The sequence below is a fragment of the Siphateles boraxobius genome, unplaced genomic scaffold (assembly GCF_051911475.1).
Source record: "Siphateles boraxobius isolate OS27281-9 unplaced genomic scaffold, OSU_SipBor_1 31, whole genome shotgun sequence".
In the NCBI taxonomy this organism is placed as follows: domain Eukaryota; kingdom Metazoa; phylum Chordata; class Actinopteri; order Cypriniformes; family Leuciscidae; genus Siphateles; species Siphateles boraxobius.
The window spans coordinates 5,848,184-5,865,487 of NW_027508931.1; the positions used below are offsets into that span (position 1 = coordinate 5,848,184).

Sequence of the window (17,304 nt, forward strand, 5' to 3'; positions counted from 1 at the left end):
ATCAGCCAATCGTCCAGATAGTTCATTATGCGCAGCCCCTGACTTCTCAGGGGGGCGAGCGCCGCGTCCATGCACTTTGTAAATGTACGGGGTGCTAGGGACAGGCCGAACGGCAGGACGGTGTATTGATATGCCTGACCGACGAAGGCGAATCTCAAAAATTGCCTGTGACGGGGTACTATCTGAATCTGAAAATAGGCATCCTTCAGATCTAGAGAAATAAACCAGTCCCTCGGGCGAACGTGCGCGAGGATTTTTCTGGTCGTAAGCATTTTGAACGGTCTTTTTACAAGCACTTTGTTCAAATATCTCAGATCTAGGATAGGTCTGAAGGCTCCGTCCTTCTTGGGTACGAGAAAATATCGGCTGTAAAAGCCTGACTCGCTCAGAGAAGGCGGCACCTTTTCTATAGCCCCTTTGCACAGCAGCTTTGCTATTTCTGCGTGAAGTAGGTGTGCTACTTCCGCATTCACTATCGTCGCGGTCCGGGCTTGAAAGCACGGAGGACGGCGAACGAATTGAAGTGCATAGCCCTGCTTTATTGTGCTCAACACCCATTCTGAAATCCCTGGGATAGTTTCCCACGCAGCTATGTGAGCCACCAGGGGGCGAATGGCCTCCGGGTTCAGACCGCCGCCATTTGCGGGCTTGTGAAACTGAACCGGAGCCGAGAGCGCGGCGCGCGCGCTCTCGGTTCTGGGCAATGGCCGCTCGCTGACAGCCGAGACCGGCTGACTTATGTGAGATGTCCCTATCATAAGGGATGGGGAACATACTTTTGCCACACTTTGATGCGCGAGCAGCGCTCTGGGCGGGAGAGCTCTCTGTAAGCGTGAGCGCGCGCACGAGGGCACGAGACTTACAACTGTATCTGACGCCCCGATCATAGTAGATGGGGAGCGTTTTATTAACGCCCTGTGTTTCGTGATAACACTTAAACGCACAGGCAGGACCCGGGGCAAGGTTTGTGTTAGCAAGCGTGAGCGCTCTCTGGCGGGCACGAGACTTACGTTCATAAGCTTCTTTGATCGTGTAACAGAGCGGGCAGATAGTGGGCACAGACCTGTGGACACATTTCTTACATTCAACACTCGAGCAGCTTTTCTGCGCTTTATGAGAGTGTGCTCTGTGAGTGACACGGGATTTTGAGTGCTTATGTGTAGGGGTGAACACTGGGGCGTGGGCACATTCACTACACATAAAACACTGACGGCGTGAGCCGGACCAGACATTATACTCTTTTTGAGATTTCTCTGGGTCGCCGTGAAAACGGCGTTTGTGTGCAGGCGAGAGGGTGAATAAACCGGCTCGTTGGCTGCTAGTTGAACCACTGCAGTAGCCTGTTCGAAGGGGACTGACAGGGAAATGAACTTTGACGGCGGTCCGGCCGCAGCGGGACACGCGCGTCTTTTCTCTCCCGCTGTAAGGAGGGCTTCGCGTGCTCAGACTTGAGCGTGAGCCTTTGCCGAGGCCCTCTGGGGGGCGTCGGTCTGCGACGGCTGTCTGAGCGCGATCTAGGGCGGCCGCCCTGACGTCGCTGCGAAGGCTGATGCTGAGGCTGTGCTGGACGCTGGGTGCCGGTTCGCACAGGAGGCTGGCTTTGTCTCTCGCGAGAGCGGCCTGTGGCGGAACTCGAGCGTCGCGGCAGGAAGAGGTTCATGGCCTGCGTGGTCTTTTGCACCATAGAGAAGCGGTCAACAATCCCGTTCACCGCTGGGCCGAAGAGACCAGTGGGGGAAAGCGGCGCGTTCAGAAAGGTGGCTCGCTCAGTTTCCCTCATATGGCTCGTCCGATGGCCTGGGCTGCAGCTTTGGTGGCGCGGAGAGAAAGATCCGTTGCGCTTCTCAAATCCGTAACCGCAGCTGGGTCCCGGCCCTTCTCATCCCATTCACGGAGGAGGTCGGCTTGCAGGATCTGAAGCACAGCCATCGAGTGTAGAGCAGACGCAGCCTGGCCGGAGGCGGCATAAGCGCGGCCGACCAAGGCGTCAGTGGCTCTGCAGGCTTTAGACGGGAGGTATGGAAGCAGCCGTCGAGCCTGTTCGGCGCGGGTTCCTTCGGCAGCGACCACTCGAGCCCGAGACGGTCGACAGCTTGCGTCAGCAGGCGCATAAGTTCCGCGTCAGCTCCAGCGCGGGTACGGGCGGATTCCTGGATTGACGAGGAGGCGGAGTGAAGCGACCATTCCTCGCTGTCCGATGCCAGGATAGAGCAGCAGTCTTTTGTGGCGTGTCCCACGGACTCATCCTCCGAAGTGACGGCAGTGAGGCTCGCAAGCGGCAGCTGCGCGTCAATGAGGAGAGGTGGGGAAGGCGAGAGCGAGGCTCGAGGGAGGTTCTCAGGCGAGCGCGTCGCTGTGGCCACAGGTTCCGGCTGTCTCAGGGAACGGCGCTTCTTTCTGCGCGGTCCAACAGGGGGCGGAGTGACTGCTGTGGTGTTGAACGCTTCGAGTCGAGCCCGCAGGGTCGACAGCGGAAGCTCCTCACAGAGCTCGCAGCCCCCGGACGCGAGGGCGAGCTCTGCGTGTTCCAGGCCCAGGCAGAGAGCGCAGATCAGGTGGCGGTCTCCGGCGCTTAGCGGGGCTTTACACGAGCCGCAGGAAGTGCGAGGCATCTTTAAAAAGACGCTCGCTGCTCTTTTAGAATGATTTGCAAAAAGGATACGTCGCCGGATAGCGTAGCTCGCACGGATGGCTGAAGGTGGCGAAGCCGGCCGGCTTCCTCAGCGCTGTCCTAAGCTGGCTGTTCGCTGTTCGACGGCGCCGGTGGCTTCTCTCAAATCCAGCGATGCGAAGAGCTCGCTGAAGAGTCGAAAAATCAGAGAATTCAGCCTACAGCCCCTATTTTATACGCTAAGCCACGCCTATCTGGTGGGCTGTGACGCTATAAAGGCGCGGGCGCCCTTCATTGGGCGTGACGTCACGCCGGGCGCACTGGTAGGCTGCAGCAGTTGCCCGCAGGGCAGCCAATGAGCACGCGAGATGGCCTGCTCTAGGTCTGCTAGCTGCTGCACTGCGTTGACAAGTTATACAAAATTAAGGATAATTTTTTGGCTTCAGTATCTCGAGAAGATGAATCTTTCCCGTAGCGTAAGCTAAACTTACGCAATACGAGAGAACCTCTCGTAAGAGAACTGCATACCATACATATATAAATTATTGTTTCAGAGGTTGAAACAATAATTTATATTTATAAGATAAGGAGCGCAATAAGTGCTGCACGGTGTGTAAAATCCTGGTGTTTTTTGGATGTAGGGAATATTCGAGTTTTCAACACATTTTTTACATTTTTTTTGAAAACTGTTTTTAATTGTATAAGCCATGATGAAATAAAGCCTTTTTATATACTTTTACTTTAACTCTTGGGTGCATTGGCTTGATACATTTTTATGAGTCGAATAATTTATATTTGTGTGGTAGGCTGCTGCATTTTTTCCCTATCCATAATTTCCTGTAAATAGCAAACATACAGTGTTCATACACCTAAGTGTGCTATAAATGTTTTGGCCTTTATATTCATTTAATTAGCTATACTAATTGCTCCTGGTAACAGGGCTAGCTAGCATGTTAACTTAACATGAAAACATGACCTAAGTTAGAGCATGTATAATACAACAACAGAGACCCCTTGGAAGTTTGCAAGGGCCCCTGGTTGAGAACCACTGCACTAAACCCTACTTGAATTAGCTCTATAGCATTAGACATTACATAACTAGAGGCCGATTATCTTTATTTTAAACCCCTGACTTGTGTTCATAACTACACGAGGGACACAACTAGGGAAAGCAAACTGGACGTCAATTGTTTATACACTACACAAAATACGGCTGTACTTCACTAACCGGCTTCAGAAGATGCTACATTTACCTTATTACTGCCCTGCCATGATAACAAGATTACTCCCTGCTTTAGATCAAACACATCTAGAAAAAAAAAAGAAAAAAAAGCAATGTTTTTTACAAGCGCTTTGTTCTCGGAATATGCTGTTCACCTTCAATTTTTTCCAAAGCGCTTTAAAAGCCAGCGCTTCTAAAACAATTATCTCATCTGGAAATGTACCAGCGGAAGAGTGAAAGGAAGATAACCAGGCCTGGAGCTCTGGGAGTCCCGGGGCTTTAAAATAGCATCGGCCATCAAAGACAAGGGACAACGAGACAGGGAGATGGGCCGAGATTGGTTTTCTTGTGTCTTGCACGCTCTGTCTGCTTCTATTCCTCAATGGGAGAAGTAACAGAAAGAGTGAGGGACAGATAATCAAGTGCGGGCCTGCAGAGGGCTGGTGGATTGTGGGTAGAGGAAAGAGCAGAAGCTCTTTAATAGATTAGAAGCGCTCGTGTAGCGGAACCCCCACAGGGAGCCCACGGCTAACCCGCCACTCATGTCCGGGGCAGCTCCCTGTCCTTTCATAGAGCTCTGAAACTCCAAGAGTGTCTTCGCCATTTGCATCGTAACCCCTAGAACTATAAACAAGCAAAGAGGCGAGAGTGAATGAGAGAATAAAGGGGGAAAAAAATCCATTTGAATAGCAAGTAATGATGCAATTTAGCTTTGAAATGATGCAGGCTAGCACACTGAGTTCAAATGTGCTGATGTGATTTACACTGAATTCATGAAATATATTCAAACGATGTTTGGAGGGTATTGAATCATAAATTCATGGAGACTCTTCTGGAAAATCCAGCTTAAGTTGGTAGCTGTGTTTTGAAACATGCTAACTGGTTTCTGGCTGGTCCAAGCTCCTCATTAGCTGTTTTTTGGAACATGGTACCCTTGTCGACCACTCAGTGAGCAGCTTGTACATGCTGGAAATCATTTTTAAATGTAGTGGCAAACGAGGCAGACATTTTTATTCATGCAATTATGTACATTAATCTAACAGTGATATTTTACAATGCTATCTAGTCAAATTGAAACTTAACATTAATACATTTTCAAATATTTGTAATGAAATACTAATTTGCTTAGAAACAATATTTTTGATGATTGATTCAAGGCTAAAATATTATCCTACAGAGCTTTTGAAACAATAATTTATATTTGTATGTATGTTGGAGTGTTAAATCAATTTACACAAATTGGAAAATTATGTGTTAAAATTATTTAAAAATGGTTAACTAATTAATAAATAATGTTTTGGTGTGTTTGTTTATCTTTGAGGTATGAGAGGGACACACAGATTTTGTTACAGGTCACATTTATGAAAAAAATAATAATTGGAAATGATCTACTCTTTCCGAAGATACTTAATAGCGCCCCATACCATATAACAGTGAAAACATGGAGTGCCGGCAAATTCCGTCAGTGGCGGAGAAAGAGTTAAATGAAGAAATAATCATTTTCATACACAGTACAGAATACAAGTGCACACAATCACAAAGGAATGGCCCAGCTCCTAAGTGACTTGGACCAGCTAGAAACCAGCTACTGTGTTCCAAAACACAGATAGAAGCTTTAACTTCATACTTCCAGCAGGAAAGAGTGAGGGAACAAATTGTGTTTTTGGAAAAGCTATTCTTTTAAAGTAATACATTGTAATTCGTTTGACTCACAGACTAAAAATAGATGAAATCTTAAAATAGAAGAATAGTTCAGTGGTAATCTGCTAATTTTGCATTTGAGAGAGCAGCATGAAGTGAAACGTAAACTAAGTAAACTTTCATACTTTCTATCTCGCTCTGAGTGACAGCTACTGTAATCCAGCTGTGATTGTGTGGGATGCAGATGCCGTCCTGAACACCTGTGTCATCCCTCATGGGATATATCTGTGTAAAACAGACGGAAAGGAACTCTCGTGTGAAAGACACAGCTGCAACCTGGGACAAAACCACACAGCAGTTGAGAGTGAATAAACAAGGCAGGTGTCAAGCAGTATCACTTGCATTCATGCTAATGTACTATACTGATTTGACTACAAGTAATCACATCGGTGCTGCTATTTAGAATGTAAGTGTGATATTGCTTTAATACAAAAGTTCATAAATATATACACTCACCTAAAGGATTATTAGGAACACCATACTAATACTGTGTTTGGCCCCCTTTCGCCTTCAGAACTGCCTTAATTCTACGTGGCATTGATTCAACAAGGTGCTGAAAGCATTCTTTAGAAATATTGGCCCATATTGATAGGATCGCATCTTGCAGTTGATGGAGATTTGTGGGATGCACATCCAGGGCACGAAGCTCCCGTTCCACCACATCCCAAAGATGCTCTATTGGGTTGAGATCTGGTGACTGTGGGGGCCATTTTAGTTCAGTGAACTCATTGTCATGTTCAAGAAACCAATTTGAAAGTATTTGAGCTTTGTGACATGGTGCATTATCCTGCTGGAAGTAGCCATCAGAGGATGAGTACAAGGTGGCCATTAAGGGATGGACATGGTCAGAAACCATGCTCAGGTAGGACGTGGCATTTAAACGCTGCCCAATTGGCACTAAGGGACCTAAAGTGTGCCAAGAAAACATCCCCCACACCATTACACCATCACCACCAGCCTGCAAAGTGGTAACAAGGCATGATGGATCCATGTTCTCATTCTGTTTACACCAAATTCTGACTCTACCATCTGAATGTCTCAACAGAAATCGAGACTCATCAGACCAGGCAACATTTTTCCAGTCTTCAACTGTCCAATTTTGGTGAGCTCTTGCAAATCGTAGCCTCTTTTTCCTATTTGTAGTGGAGATGAGTGTTACCCGGTGGGGTCTTCTGCTATTGTAGCCCATCCGCCTCAAGGTTGTGCGTGTTGTGGCTTCACAAATGCTTTGCTGCATACCTCGGTTGTAACGAGTGGTTATTTCAGTCAAAGTTGCTCTTCTATCAGCTTGAATCAGTTGGCCCATTCTCTTCTGACCTCTAGCATTAACAAGGCATTTTCGCCCACAGGACTGCCGCATACTGGATGTTTTTCCCTTTTCACACCATTCTTTGTAAACTCTAGAAATGGTTGTGCGTGAAAATCCCAGTAACTGAGCAGATTGTGAAATACTCAGACCGGCCCGTCTGGCACCAACAACCATGCCACGCTCAAAATTGCTTAAATCACCTTTCTTTCCCATTCTGACATTCAGTTTGGAGTTCAGGAGATTGTCTTGACCAGGACCACACCCCTAAATGCATTGAATCAACTGCCATGTGATTGGTTGATTAGATAATTGCATTAATGAGAAATTGAACAGGTGTTCCTAATAATCCTTTAGGTGAGTATATATATATATATATATATATATATATATATATATATATATATATATATAGAGAGAGAGAGAGAGAGAGAGAGAGAGAGAGAGAGAGAGAGAGAGAGAGAGAGAGAGAGAGAGAGAGAGAGAGAGAGAGAGAGAGAGAGAGAGATTAAATGCACTGACAGCCAGTCAGGAAGAGCATGTACTGTATGAGTGAAACAGAATGACAATATTATGTTATTCTAAATATCTGCACTGTTGGAATGCCGCTCAGCAAATCAAATTCGAGGACCAGAACTAAATATTGTATACAGCCACAAAAGTGTTCAATAAGTGATTTGTCCATTTTGTTCTTGGTCTAAAACTGGAGTTTTACTTCAACACAAACAATTCAGAGCATAGTTCAGTATTAGTCCATAACATGGCAGCCAGCATGGGATTGATCGACAGATAATGAGGCATTGTGGGATTGAAAAGCAACTCTGCAGCAGGGAGCAGGGGTCATCCTGTGAGGGAGACATTGGCGCTGGGAAATCCTAATGGCACAGACATCATGCCATTATGCTACAAATTACCTGCCGGCATTAGTGTCACCCTCAAACCAATCATTTTCTAGCCAAGATCAATCCGAGCTGGGGTCTAGCTGGCCCTCCTCTGGGGCCTGTCCTGGCAATTAGCTATTGATTTTTTTAGCCTTTTATTTTCTGAGGCCGACGCTCCGCCAGCCCCACACGCCACTTTCTCAGAGCTGACACATCAGGCCGGAGGCTGCGACACGGTGGAGATGGAGAACAGTCCTGTCAGAAGGTGAGGATATACCGGCAGAGCAGCAGGTAGTCACCAACCTCTGCCACAGAGGTGAACATCACTGATTACACTGTGCTGAACGGGTCACTGGTGTTGACAGACCACCTGAGCTATGGCACAACCCAAACAATTATACCTCAGTACTAGTTAAGCTCTATCTAACAGCAAAAAGTATAGTAGCATTAAATGTAAAAAAAAAATTAAAAAAATTAAAAAATTGATCGATACTTTAGGAAAAAAATTGTATTTGTGTAATAATGTGTATATACCAGTTCATTTTTTAAACAAAATTAGTATTATCTATCGATCTATCAATCAATCTATCTATCTATCTATCTATCTATCTATCTATCTATCTATCTATCTATCTATCTATCTATCTATCTATCTATCTATCTATCTATCTATCTATCTATCTATCTATCTATCTATCTATCTATCTATCTATCTATCTATCTATCTATCCATCTATCCATCCATCCATCCATCCATCCATCCATCCATCCATCCATCCATATATATATATATATATATATATATATATATATATATATATATATATAAGCTGATAAGGTTTATTCAATAATTATTATTTATTTGTTAAAACAAAGAGTCAAATTTATTTATTTGACAACTATGTTGTGGATACAGGTTAACTTGTATTGAACCTGGAACACTCATTTCAGCTGCTGAAAATCACAGGTGCAATGAAAAAGCCAGGAAGACTTGTATACTTAAAAAAAAGAAAGACAGAAACAGAGCCGACAAGAGGAAAGGCAACTAAGAAATGAAGATATTTTCCCCAACAAAAATAGCCTGTAGAATCAGAGAGGGGGGGCTGGGGGTGAGTGAATAAAGGCCTGCCAGAAGTCTAACTGTGTGCTCAGTTATCACCACACACAGAAATGTCAGAGTGCTGCTGTGTTTCCCCCTATAGGCAACTGTCCTCCCAATACACAACAAAATAAACATTTCAAACGACGCATGCAAAAGAGTGCGAAGGGAGGTGGGGACGATCCAGCGGAGAAAGGGAGAAAGAATTATACATTCAAGCCATATGTTCATTACTACCGCCATCATCATTGGCCCAATTTACTTTCCTAATGCATGTTCCAGGTCATTTTGGCAACATTTACAGTGTTTTTAATTAACAAATACATACAAACAGGTGGGACTCTAAAACTGATTGAATGTCTGTATAAAATTACAGAAGCCCCTTTACTATTCTTGTGTCAACTTCAGTAAATGTAACAACAGTACACACACACACGTTCATGCTCTCCCTTTGATGATGTCACCAATCACTCTTGTTTTTCAACACCTCCCTTCCAACCATCTGTCATATAGAAACCACTGTTCATGATCCAAACATTTCCCAAGGAATAAAATCAAGTCATGCCCTAAATTTTGCTCTCCTTAAATGTCACTCAGTAGTTTATCTTGACTTGGCACTTCATAAGACTGCCAGGAGTAAACACGTTTACACATATAGTCACACAGCCTTGCAACTTGTTGAAAAGGCAGCTTGCAAAAACCTTCACTAATCAGGCCCGTGCTGAGCCCTTTAATTTTTAACCTGTGCCAGCGGTCATGCTGATTAAAGCAGGTGGGGGGTAGGGGCAGAATATCTTAAACCCAAGACCCGAGTGGGAGCCCTGTAACTGTTGGTTCCAGTGCTGATTAATCTAGGCTCTCAATTCCCATTTTTCATTTCCTCTCCAGACACACACGCATAGGCCTACTGTTCTGCTTAACGGGCCTTTAAAAAGAACTGTTAAAAAGCAGTAGATTCATCCTTCCTTTGCCATGCGCTCAGGAGACAGCGGAGGAGGCACGCTGTGCACATCTGCACCCGTACATACACAAGCCTAAAGATGAGAGAGGAAGTCACTGGAAAAAAAACCCCGGCCCCTGTGGCGCACACCTGCACCCACAATGCACTGCACACATGCTCCTTGAGTAGAGCAGTGACAATGGCAAACTGAACAGGAACTCTGCACCTCTGAACAACTGGTCAGGACGAGACGCTATGAAAATTATAAAAGCAACACGTGATTAATATGAAAGATGATGAAACTGTAAAAATCATCTCCTTTTATTGGTGAATGGTGAGGCTTTTCAAATGATTGACTTAAAATTTATTCCATGGAAAATGGTTATAATTGAGCGGCAATAGACATTAAAATGGATCTACTCTCCATAAATCATGTATCTTCCCCCATTAAGTTATCTTAAAAGATGAGAGGCATGCCAATGAAAATGTAGCAAAGAATAAGAGCCAAAATATAAATGAATTTAAAATAAGCACCCCTGATGGCAAAAAAGTGTATTTATAAAAGACAATATGTCCTCTAAAATCAATTAGACATGACCTCTTTATATATATATATATATATATATATATATATATATATATATATATATATATATATATATATAAAATATGGAACATATTTCTTACAGCTTAGTTAATATACACTCACTGGTCACTTGGATACACCTTAATAGTAATGGGTTGGATGGGTTTGAATAGTATGGGTTTGAATAGTAATGAGTCCTCCTCAGTGGTTTGTTCGAATCACCTGGATTTGATAATTAGCCGTTTTTCAGCCAGTAGGTAGAATTGATTAGTGAGATTAGCTGGCTGAGTTCATGGGTGGAATAAACTTATGGCAGGACTTTTACTTTCTGACCCCTGGACTTTCCACCTCTGCAGTTGCTGCAGTCCCACCACATCCCAAAGGTGGTCTATTGGATTGAGATCTGGTGACTGTGGTCATTTTGAGTATAGTGAACTCATTGTCATGTTCAAGAAACCAGTTTGAGATGATCTGAGCTTTGTGACATTGCAAGTTATCCTGCTGGAAGCAGCCATCAGAAGATGGGTACACTGTGGTCATAAAGGGATGCACTTGGTTAGCGACAATACTCAGACAGCCTGTGGCCTTTAAACAATGGTCAATTGGTACTAAAAGGCCCACACAATTACACCATCTCTAGTCTGAACCGCTGATACAAGGCAGGATGGATCCATGCCAAATTCTGAAACTACCATCTGAATGTCATAGCAGAAATAGAGACTCATCAGACCCTAGAGATGGTAAAATCCCAGTAGATCAGCAGTTTTTGAAATACTCAGATCAGCCCGTCTGGCACCACAATATAATGCCATGTTCAAAGCCACTTTAATTTGATGCTCAATAGTGTTGTCAAAAGTACCGAATTCGGAACCAAACCTGAAATTTACTGAAATTTAACAAATGTGACGATATCAGCATTTCCCTCAGCATTTTGAATGCCGTTGAACGGATACTTAAACACCTCTGATTGGCCATTGTGTTCAGGTGCTCGACATATATTGGCTACAATGATCAACGCTTCCAAAACATATTGTAAATAGACATATTTGACGCTCTTCACCGAGCACTTACACAGATACACACCGGAGCGTTTGAAAGCAGGCGTCTATCCAGGCCCGCCGACAGGGGGGGGACAAACGGGTCTGTTGTCCCGGGCCCAGGGTAGTGGGGGGGCCCAGAACTGGGCCCTCATTAAATTATGGAATAATTGTTAAAAAATAAATAAAATAGGCATATTTGTGGAAAAAATATCTAATATTTGAGTTACATAAAAGCTTTTTATTTGTTTTCTTCCTATTTGTCCTTGAAATAGTGGTCAAGAACCCCCCACCCCCCCCAAAAAAATGGTTTGCCCACTGATCAAAATTTGATGTTGTCATTTGATTTGAAGTTCAATAGTATAATGTTACGCTCAAAATGTCCGGTCAGCACAAGTCCGGTGCTCAGAAGAGAAAAGAAAGGAGAAGAAGAGAAGAAGAAAATAGAGGCCTTCGAGATGTCCTAAACATATATTTTAAAAAAGGTGGTGACGGTGAAGCTGGAACTAACGTTAGTAAAGTCAACGTAGAGCAAGGTAAGAAACAGCGCAGCCAACGTTTTTGAGTGTTGTCGAAGACCCGGTACTTCGGTACCAAGTCGGTACTATTTTTTTTTTTAAACGTCACGCCACAGTACCAGGTTTTCTCAAACCCGGTACTTGATGCGCGTGCATGCCTGAAGCGCGTGCAGTTGCGTCCTCTTCATAAAAGTGCTGAGACATTGCGACCGGCGGTGCTGCTGATGTGGTAGCTGTAAATCCACTTGTTGATAAGAAAGGAGGAAAGAGCCACATATGGAAATATTTTGGATATTAGCTCATAATAACGACGCGGCGCGCTCGTTTTTACAGGCGCGCCTAAGTTCATTGTTGCATAGCAACGACAGACGCCACGGGAGAGCACGCGCTCGTGGAATGGAGAAAGTGGTGCGAACTGTGCTCTCCATGATGACGAGGAAGTATTAGCAAAGAATTCATTGATTTCTAGCCCTTGCATTAGCTTTACTACTAGATATATTTATGGAGATGAGAAATAAAAAGCCGGCTGAAATGCGTCACTGTCATCATCGGTGAACAGATAATGGGCCAGATCCGAGTCTATTTTTGCTGCGCTGCTCATGCTTAATTAAAAGTGAAAGCACACTTTTGATGGACAAAAAATAAATATGATTTCACACAAAAAGTGCCCAAATTGCACAGATTTTGCATGTCTGTGTTTTAACAAGAACTGTAATAGGCTATGTCAGAAAAGAAAATGAAGTCATTTATAGAAAATTTACCCATTTAAACGTGTTTTTATTATTCAGTTTGGGTAAAAGTATATGGTGTTTTATAAAAATAAAAAAAATCGTGGGGGGTGGGGGCCCATCTAAGATTATCTTGTCCCGGGCCCAGGCAAGACTGTCAGCTGGCCTGCGTCTATCAGCAGAAACGTCTAGACGTCTAGACTCCTTTCAAACGCTCCTGTTTGTATCTGTGTAAGCGCTCGGTGAAGAGCGTCAAAGACGTCTGTTTACAACTTGTTTTGGAAACTTTGATCATTGTAGCCAATCAGAGACATACATATATATATATATATATATATATATATATATATATATATATATATATATATATATTGAGCGCGTGACCACAAAGGCCAATCAGAGGTGTTTAGGAATCCATTCAACAGCGCTCAAAATGCTCGAGGGAAATGCTGGTATGGTCATATTTTTTAAATTTCACTACCGAGTTGGTACTTTTGACAACACTACTGCTAAAATTAAACTTCAGCAGATAATGTTGAGCATGTCTACAAGCCTAAATGCACTGAGTTGCTGCCATGTGATTGGCTGATTAGATATTTTTGTTAACGAGCAGTTGAACAGGTGTACCTAATAAAGTAGCTGGTGAGTTAAAATACTATAAGATATGCATTTATAATAAAAAAAATACATAGATTCTAATACATTTATTATAAAAACGATTTTTTTTAATAAAGGTTTTCCCCAAAATATATAATATAATAGCATATAATTATATAAAAAATAAACATTTATTTTGTATTTTTTATTATAATACAAATTATATATATATATATATATATATATATATATATATATATATATATATATATATATATATATATATATATTAATTATAATTATTTATAATAATATTATTTTATATAATTATGAATTATAGTTCTATAGTTATCTACTATATATCTATTATCTATTATAGTATCTACTTCTGGAGGGCAAGGGACTGAAGAAAGTGTCATGCAGTCTGTAAATGGTCCAATTCTTTTTTGATTTATCAGACACGTCATGAAAACAATGTAGCATTCTCTGGTGGCGAGATAAACGCAGGATGCCATTTGTGAGGGATGCTCACGATTAGCTCGGCGAAGCTATCTCTGCGGTGCGCGGTGTAAACACATGCTCTGAGATAATGTGTTTGCTCATTAGGGATGACTTTGAAAGTGTACTTTTTGTAAGAAATGTCTTACGCTCACCAAGGTTGAATTTATTTGATAAAAAAATACAGTAAAAATAACAATTTTGTGAAATATTATTATAATTAACTCTTTTCCCTTTTCGTCGTTTTTGAGAAAAGTTGCCAGCCACCGCCAGCGTTTTTGACTGTTTTAAAAAAAATGTCATGGTCCCCGGAATATTTTGTTGAATGAATATCTGAACATGCAATACATCAAAAGAAAGAACAGACTCTCTGCTTTTAAACTACAATTTATTCTAGCTTCATGCATTCTTTTTGATCAACACTTGAATATAGGTAAGTTTCATTAAAACAACAACATTTTGAGCAAAAAACTGAAAAAAATAATGTTTTTTTTCAAAGACTACATCCAGTTCGGATTCAGAACGATGACCAAAACATGGATGGAGTAGATCGATTCCATCCATTTTGGTGTGTCCACCAAAGCGTTTTTTCATGCAGCTGGCGTAATCATTCCAATTGTTTTCAATGGGAGCGCCGCGTTTTTTAAAACGCCTCGTTGAGCTCGTTTTTAATGCTCAAGTGCTAAGCGCACTGCGTTTTTTACTGGTCGCTGAGAGTTGAAAAATTTTCAACTTTGGGTAAAACGCTGCACTCATCACTGTTACTTTTTACCCAGCCGTCCAATCACAGTGGAGGAGGGGCGGGACAAATACCACAGTGACCAATACCACAACATTCTTTCTGTACAACGACATCAACCAGCAGAGCTAACCGAACAAAATGGATGAAAAATAAATTTTTAGTATGAAACAAATTATCTGCAAAGTAAACTGTGCTGTGGATATTCTGTATCATAGCAACGAAGCCTCTCAACTGAAAAAACGCAGCCTTGCCAAAACGCTCTCAAGCACCCACAGCTAGGCGTTTTCAGCAGAGCGCCTAGCGTGTTTAGCTGGCTAAAAACGCTTTGTTGGACACATGGCCTAATGTTTGCACAGTCATATAGCTCATCCTGGGTCGACATTTCATTCAGTAACATTAAGCAGTTTTGATTTATATGCTGTTTAATGTTGATGATCGCGTTATTTTACATATGCATATAATTACATAATCACTTGATTCTGCTTCTTCTTCGCATGTGTTTTGATATAGAGATTCTCTACTATTTCAGAATATGCGTGATAGCGCCCCCATACCGTGTAACAGTGAAAACACGGAAAGCCGGAAAATTCCGTCAATGGTGGGGAAAAGTTTTCTCACAAATGACGGAAATTTCCGTCAATGGCGGGGAAAGAGTTAAAAAAATGATTTATTTTTATATACTGTATATATATATATATATATATATATATATATATATATTTTTTTTTTTTTTTTTTTTTTTTTTTTTCTTCATGAATATATTTTTGTGGAAACAATGAGACAACTGCATTTATTTGAAATAGATTTTTTTTGTAACAATGTAAGAATGTATCTGCCAGGTGAAAATCATAAATTCAATCACTTAGTTACTAAGTAACAGCACAAACTATTCAACAAGCCACCCGATTTGAGATATCATTCAAGCCCGTAGCCAAAGCGGGATGAGTTTCTCCAAGCCATTAACCTTTAGTATACACCATAATAATGGAGATGCAAACACACCTAATGAAAAACAAGAAGTTACAGTCCTTATCTTGCACAGGCTGTGTTCCATCAAACTGAAGCAAAGTCCAGCCACTATTATCAAAGACTTTCGACTTTCTTCTTCCAGTAATAATTTCCCTAGACACATTCATTTCAACCACAAGAACATGATTACTCCGGTTAGGGTAGAGTACCTGTTGGGGAGCCCTCCAGGACCTCCCCAGTGTACCGCGGCTCCTTGAAGACTGGTCTGTTGTCATTCTGGTCAATAACAGACACGTCCAAGTCAACTGGTCCCTCTACCAACTTGCCACTTAGGTCAGTGGTGGATACCTGGAGCTATGGGAGAAAGAAAGACAAAAAAAGGAAAAAGTCAGAGGATTTTTGTAAAAAGGAACATTAACATATTGTGCTGTCAGCTGAAGAAATCTTCACGTAATCATGTAAACAGAAAACAGGATGTAATATTCAGAGATGTTTTACATTTCACGTTGTTTCTTCTTTAACCATTTGCTAACCAATATGACAGAGAAAGGTGTTTCTTTCATATGGACACTTTTGGCCTTACTATAAAAACATACTTTTCACTAGTTTATATAATCTCACCACCATGAACAAATGTCATTTCCACATCAACTCAAATCATACATTTGTGGTGTAAATTAAATTTCAATCATTTTGAAATAAAATACAGAACTTTGTTTTAAGATTAAGTAAGGGTTAATGCCCAACGAGGTGTCCATTGTCAGGTTTTAATGGACGACCGCGAGGTGTGAACCGGCCTGTGAATCCTACTGCCTTGGTTGTCTGGACAGCTGCGTAAAACTCCCCCAGTGTCTCATTCAGAGCAGCAGCGGTGTAATTTTCAAAGCTGGAGTCCATTTCTTTTTGAACAATAAAGTCTCTGAGTGTTTCTCTTACGAGAGGTTCTCTCGTATCGCGTAAGTTTAGCTTAAGCTACGGGAAAGACACATCTTCTCGAGATATTGAAGCCAAAAAATTATCCTTAATTTTGTATTCATTGTCAACGCAGTGCAGCAGCTAGCAGACCTAGAGCAGGCCATCTCGCGTGCTCATTGGCTGCCCTGCGGGCAACTGCTGCAGCCTACCAGTGAGCCCGGCGTGACGTCACGCCCAATGAAGGGTGCCCGCGCCTTCATAGCGTCACAGCCCGCCAGAATGGGCGTGGCTTAGCGTATAAACATTGGGGCTGTAGGCTGACTTCCCTGATTTTTCGTCTCTTCAGCGAGCTCTTCGAATCGCTGGATCTGAGAGAAGCCACCGCCGCTGTCGAACAGCGAACAGCCAGCTTAGGACAGCGCTGAGGAAGCCGGCCGTCTTCGCCACCTTCAGCCATCCGTGCGAGCTACGCTATCTGGCGAAGTATCCTTTACCTTGGTAAAAACTATTCTAAAAGAGCAGCGATTGTCTTTTTTAAGACGCATCGCACTTCCGGGGCTGCAAGCTCTGTGAACACGCGGATGCAGATCTGCACACGTGCTCACGCTTACAGGAAGCTTTTCCGCCCGGAGTGTTGCTCGTGCGTCAAAGAGCGAAAAAAGAATGTTCCCATCCCTTGATGATTGGGACATCTCACATAAATCAGCCGGTTTCGGCTTTCAGCGAGCAGCCATTGCCCAGAACCGAGAGCGCGTGCGCCGCGCTTTCGACTCCGGGTCAGTTTCACAAAAGAAAGCAGGTTATGAATGTAAGTCTCGTGCCCGCCAGAGTGCATTCACACTTGCTAACACAAACCTCCCCCTGGGCTCCGCCCGAGCGCTTAAGTGTTATCACAAAACGCAGGGCATTAATAAACGGCTCCCCATCCATTATGATCGGGGCATCAAATACACT

At 42.7% G+C, this 17,304-nt stretch overlaps 1 protein-coding gene across 2 annotated transcripts in view; it reads right to left on the reverse strand.

Moving 5' to 3' along the window:
- cdh13 (cadherin 13, H-cadherin (heart)) overlaps positions 1 to 17,304 on the reverse strand; it is a 426,287-nt gene that overhangs the window by 178,300 nt on the left and 230,683 nt on the right. For both annotated transcript variants that reach the window (XM_077193535.1, XM_077193536.1), the window contains one exon: positions 15,645 to 15,789. In XM_077193535.1, coding sequence (XP_077049650.1) covers positions 15,645 to 15,789 — 145 coding nt within the window. The remainder of the gene's footprint in view (positions 1 to 15,644; positions 15,790 to 17,304) is intronic.